The 6,000-nt window shown below is 39.2% G+C and overlaps 1 protein-coding gene across 3 annotated transcripts in view; it reads right to left on the bottom strand.

Moving 5' to 3' along the window:
- Positions 1-258: 258 nt before the first annotated feature.
- The window catches only part of drc3 (dynein regulatory complex subunit 3), a 65,263-nt gene continuing 59,521 nt past the window's right edge, over positions 259-6,000 (bottom strand). For 2 of the 3 annotated variants that reach the window (XM_073061021.1, XM_073061023.1), the window contains 3 exons: positions 4,965-5,088; positions 1,932-2,063; positions 259-698 (listed from right to left, as the gene is read on the bottom strand). In XM_073061021.1, the coding sequence (XP_072917122.1) occupies positions 591-698; positions 1,932-2,063; positions 4,965-5,088 (364 nt within the window). In that variant the 3' untranslated portion in view covers positions 259-590. The other variant, XM_073061022.1, reaches the window with a different exon arrangement.

Raw genomic sequence — 6,000 nt, 5'->3', positions numbered from 1 at the left:
AGTCCTGTGACAACCATCTTTGCTGTCTATCACACCAAGACCTTTGCCAGTCTTCTCAACTGCCTCACATCACATCCTGACTAGGGACTTACTCTAGAGAGCCATTCTGGAAAGAGCATGGATGTTTGCTGCAAGTCAGCTACAAAAGAAATGGCAGGAGAAAAATGTGTACATGCATAATTGCACACGGGTATAGTCATGCGTAGTCTTGAAAAATAAGTTGGTAAGGTCACTGAAAGGAAGTAACTTCACTTTCTTTAAAAGAATGGTTTTATTAAAAAAGATGTAGCATGCTTATTTGTTACATTCTAATTGAACCTTTAAACTAGACACATTTTGTAAAACAAGTTTTCAGGAAATGGCTGACTAATTGGAGGGACACCTGTAATGAGTTTGTTTTGCATCATTAGGTTGTAGAAATTGATCTTGTGACACAATGGCTGCAAACAATCAGGCAATAATGGATGTTGAGAAGCTATCTAGCTGTAGAAACACATTTAAATCACTATTTCTGATTAAATGTTCTGAGGTGATCTGAGGAAATTGAAATACAACTCTCACAAAAAAATACAAACCACTCTTCCTTCACTTTACACATCCTGAAGCTCAAGGAAATCTAGTTCATCCCGCCAGTGATTAACGTAAACATTAATTTCCAGAATGCGTTTACGATTGCGGGCTATTTCATCCATGTGCAGCTGCCAAACAAAAAGTATGTTACTCAATTGTAAATTCAAATATCACTGTTGTTTTCTGAAGTACATTCCTCCCATCTAATTTTCTTTAATCTATTTGAGAAGGTAGGCCAAGTGATCCTCGGCAGTTTTGCGTTACTAGCCTTGTATTTTTTGCCGCTTCTAGAAGGTTATGTGGGAAGAAGACTAAACATCTTGAGATTTGATGGAGCATCTCCTCATTTTGGTATGTGACATGTACTACCAAAGTTGTTATAAATTAGCAAGAGATACCCAATTATTTACAATTGCCCTGATTTTCTCATTTTCCTGTCCCTTTATTCCCACCATTGTAAGCACATGTTCCCAGCTCAGACTAGAAATTAACTGGCCATGGAAGAAAACCAGCAGGACAGAATTGGAGAATGTTAAGTACACTCACTGTGTCTTTACCCTATCCTCAATTTTCTTTTAACCCTTGAAACTAATGGTCTGCACATTTGATTACAGATGCTGGATGTTTTTTTCCCACCAGCACACCCAATATACAGCTCGAGTGGAAGGACTATTTAGGTATGAGGTGTCATAACCCAATCTGATTTTATCCTCACCTGAGATAAGTTCCTCTACCAAGGCTCAATGATAGTTTTTAAGAGAATGGGTGTTTTGCGGTTCCTTGTCCAGTGAAGCCCTGGAATTAGTATTTTCCCCATAAACCTGCTGATACTACATTAACCAGCTATAATTATCATCAAAAAGGTTTTGCATTAAATTTGCACCGTGGAATCTTCTGCTTGAGTAAAGAACTGGGAGTGCTACCTGTCATATAGGTACTGGCTGAAGTTCAGACAAACTAAATTGAGAAATGGGATTTAACAAATTCCAGAGCACTATTGTGAAGAGAAGCAGAGTTCTTTTTCCTTGCCAATATCCATTCCTCAATTAACAGGTTCAGAAATACATCAGATCAAGTACATTATCACTGTGGGATCTAGCAATGTGGAAACCAGTTTTATATATTTACAAAAGTAACTAGAAGAGAATTTCATTTTTGAAGTCTATAGATTGTGAAAGGTGTTTGTAAAAATGCATATTTCTGTATATTTTGCTGACCTGTCATAGGAATTACTGTGGATGAAAATGAAATTACATTAAGCTTTCATTACCACTCACTCACTATCCTCAGTGTATTCTGTTCATCTGAATTGAACTCTAGAAAAATAACTTGCAGAACTAAAGCATTTTATCCATCCTTACCTTTTCAATTGTGTCCCTGAGCCAGGCATTTGCCTTTGTAACCATTTTGTCTTCTTGGTTGTCAATCTTAAGCAGATGCAAGTCATGTGATGCATTAATTGTATTCATAACTGTATCTTTATCAATAAAGAGCTGCATAAAAAAATCAAAATGTTCAACTAAACTTGCATTTTTATTTGCCTTTTTAAACATCAAGTCCCAATAGGTGTTTTTCTGGAAATTGGTATATTCTATTTAGTTTGCCATTGGCTATGGGGTTAAAGAGAGGATAGTTGGATTCATTATAAATTGTTAACCTGCACAGGAACTAATAATAAAGTGAACAATACTTATCATGATAATTCATTCAAAATCAAGGCATGTGAATAAAATCTTATGTTAAAGCATGTTTTGTGATTATTACTAGTGGTGAAGCATTCTATTTCATATCAACAGTTATCCATAAAGAAAGTAAATGTTACTGATGTTTCAACGGAGTATATACAACATGCAAGTCATTTACAGTGCCTTGAAAGAGTATTCAGCCAGCCCCAACTCTTTGTTAGTAGTGAGGGGATGATGGTGTTGAGTAATACAACCAGGGATTTTGATCAATTTAACTGAGAATTTTTATTTGTCTATCACATGTTCCTTTTCAACAACAGGGCCCCAAAACAGGGAAAGTTGTAAAGCATGTAAAATTAAAACTCAAAAACTGAAATGCCTGCAGTTCAAGAGTATTCATCCCTCTTTGCTCAGTACCTAGTTGAACCACCTCTCATAGCTATTATAGCCAGTTATGTTTTTGGATAAGTCTCTATTAGACTGGCATGTGTTCTCCTGACTTCCTCTTCCTCAAGACCACAATCAATTCCTTGGTCGCACTGATGTTGAGTGCAAGGTTGTTGTTAAAACACCACTCAACAACTGATCCATCTCATTCCCAAGATCTTGCTAACAGTGGTGTCATCTGCAAATTTATAGATAACATTTGAGCTGTGCCTATCCGTATGGTCACGAGTATAGAAAGAGTAGAGGAGTGGTAGGCTGAGCATGCATCCTTGAGATGCATCTGTGCTGATTGTTAGCAAGGAATGTTATTACCAATCCACACTAACTCATCTCCTGATAAAGAAGTCAAGAATCCTGTTGCAGGGGGCCAGATTTTGAAGCTTATTAATTCATAGTGAGGGGATGATGGTGTTGAATGCTGAATGGTAATTACTAAACAGCAGGCTTGTTTGGGTATTGCTGTTGTGCAGATGGTCCCAGGTCGAGTGAAGAGCCAGTGAGTTTGCTTCTGCTGTGAACCTGTTGAGGCAATAGACAGTAGATCCAGGTCCTTGCTCAGACAGGAATCAATTCAAGCTATGACAAGCCTTTCAAAAGCATGCCATTACATTATATGCTAGTGCTACAGGGTAACAGGCATTGAGGCAGTTCACTCTGCTCTTCTTGGACGATTCAGAAACAGCTTCTTTCCTCTGCCATATTTATGAATGGGCCATAAATCCTTGAACACTACACCTTGTTATTTCTTTCTCATGCGCTATTAATTGTCATTTAGAGTAATTTTATGTTTTTGTACCATACTGCTGCAAAACAATAAATCTCATGTTAAACAAGTCAGTGATAATAAACCTGATTCTGATGCTTACCATGTGACTGGCAATTAATTTGTTCACATAATTACCAGTGGCTAACCAGCCATCCTTGTAATGGCCAACATTTTACACCCAATTCCTCCTCCTCTCTAATTAAACAGTATTGGAATGGTCACCCAATCTTACCTTTTACTAATCTTCAGTAAAGCTAAACTGACTAACCTTACTCAAAGGCTTCTGAAAGCCCTGGAATCTGAATTACCTGGAATAGGTAGTAGTTACAGCTGCAATATTGTGTTGCAGCTCAGTGGGAAGGTGTATGTAATTAGGAAGGACCTTGGTGGTAAAGAACCCACAACAATGGACACCAGGGTGGATGGACTCGAATATAGAACAGTACAGGAATAGAGTGCTTATAGATCCTCCGATATTACATCTGACTGATCCAGAGAGAATGAGGCTGGATTTGAAATGCTGAAAAGTTACAAAGCACACATTTCTCCGCAAGGTGTCCAAATTATTCAACATAAACCTCCCATCACCCTTTTTCATCTAATGTAGTCAGCAAATACTTCTCCTATCACTGACAGTTCTTTTAGATTTCCTGACAGAACATCTATTGCCATTAGCCTCAACTTACTATTAATAATTATTAATAGTAATAATAATAGTAACCCATTCTCACTGGGTTCTCCCGGGTTTCCCTAGTAAATTGATTAATATGATTGGAGTCACTATTTAATGTTGAGAATCACAGACAAGTTCAGAAACAAGTCCTTTGACCGATCAAGTCAACATTGACCATAAAAAACTAATTTATACCAATCCCACAAAAATCCTATTTCATATTCTTCCCACATTCTCATCAACTCATCCTGGGTTGTACCATTTACCTGCACACCAAGGACAATTTCCAGTAGTGAATTAACCTACCAATTTGTGGACTCTTGTGTTAGATTGATGCTATGGAAAGGTGGGGGGGGGGGGGCGGGTGTAAGATGGTGCTCTCTTTTTTTTTTATATAAAGATGCAGTACAGAGTGGGTCCTCTGGTCCTTCAAGCTTTGCTGCCCATCAATCTCCCAATTTTACCCTAGCTTAATCACAGGACAATTTATAAGGACCAATTAACACACCAACCAGTACAACTTGTGGGAGGAAACAAGGGCATCCAAGGGAACCCACACAGTCACAAGGAGAATGTACAAACTCCTTACAGTGAACTCGGTCACTGGTACTATAAAGTGTGTGCTAACCACTGTGCCGCACTTTTAAGTGTATTCACACATCATGAAGAGGCATGTAAATACAAGTCACCCATATTCAATAAGGATCCAGGGAATGGAAGAGAGAACATCAAACATTGAATTTTATGATTAATATTTAGTATCAAAGGCTTAACAAAATAGAACTTTTGCTTTTTTCAGAAATAAACATGAAAGTACTCTTACAGCTCGGAGTTCCTCTGGCATTTCCTCATCCCCATCACTCTTTCCCATCTTGTCGTAACTGCTCATAGCAATTTCTAACATGTTCTCATGGTTACGGTTTTCCATGTCCCGGCACTGAGCTATTGTAGGTTATGTTAAAGTTGCAAATACAATAAATTATTATTTAATTCGAAAACAAATGTTCCATTTTATTCTGAATGAATTGATTTTTAGTGGTGCAAACACGAGGAAATCTGCAGATGCTGGAAATTCAAGCAACACACACACAAAATGCCAGGCCAGGCAGCATCTATAGGAAGAAGTACAGTTGATGTTTTGGGCCAAGACCCTTTGTCAGGACTAACTGAAAGAAGAGATAGTAAGAGATTTGAAAGTGGGAAGGGGAGGGGGAGATCCGAAATGATAGGAGGGGGAGGGATGAAGCTAAGAGCTGGAAAGTTGATTGGCAAAAAGGATGCACAGCTAGAGAAGGGAGAGGATCATGGGACGGGAGGCCTAGGGAGAAAGAAAGGGGGACGGGAGCACCAGAGGAAGATGGAGAGTAGGCGAGGAGTGATTGTGAGAGGGACAGAGAGAGAAAAAAGACTGAAAAGAGAAAAAAGGGAAATATATAAATAAATAAGGGATGGGGTAAGAGGGGAGGGGGCATTAACGCAAGTTAGAGAAACCAATGTTTATGCCATCAGGTTGGAGGCTACCTAGACGGAATACAAGGTGATGTTCCTCCAACCTGAGTGTGGCTTCATCATCCTGACAGCAGAGGAGGCCATGGATAGACATACTAGAATGGGAATGGAAATGGGACGTGGAATTAAAATGTGTGGCCACTGGGAGATCTTGTTTTCTCTGGCGGACAGAACATAGGTGTTCAGTGAAACGGTCTCGCAGTCTGCGTCGGGTCTCACCAATATACAAAAGGCCACACTGGGAGCACTGGACACAGTATACAATACCAACCGACTCACAGGTGAAGTGTCGCCTCACCTGGAAGGACTGTCTGGGGCCCTGACTGGTGGTGAGGGAGGAAGTGTAAGGG

This window comes from Hemitrygon akajei, chromosome 11 (assembly GCF_048418815.1).
Source record: "Hemitrygon akajei chromosome 11, sHemAka1.3, whole genome shotgun sequence".
NCBI classification, from domain to species: domain Eukaryota; kingdom Metazoa; phylum Chordata; class Chondrichthyes; order Myliobatiformes; family Dasyatidae; genus Hemitrygon; species Hemitrygon akajei.
The sequence above is the reverse complement of the archived record's forward strand: the minus strand, read 5'-3'. Positions and strand labels throughout refer to the sequence as shown.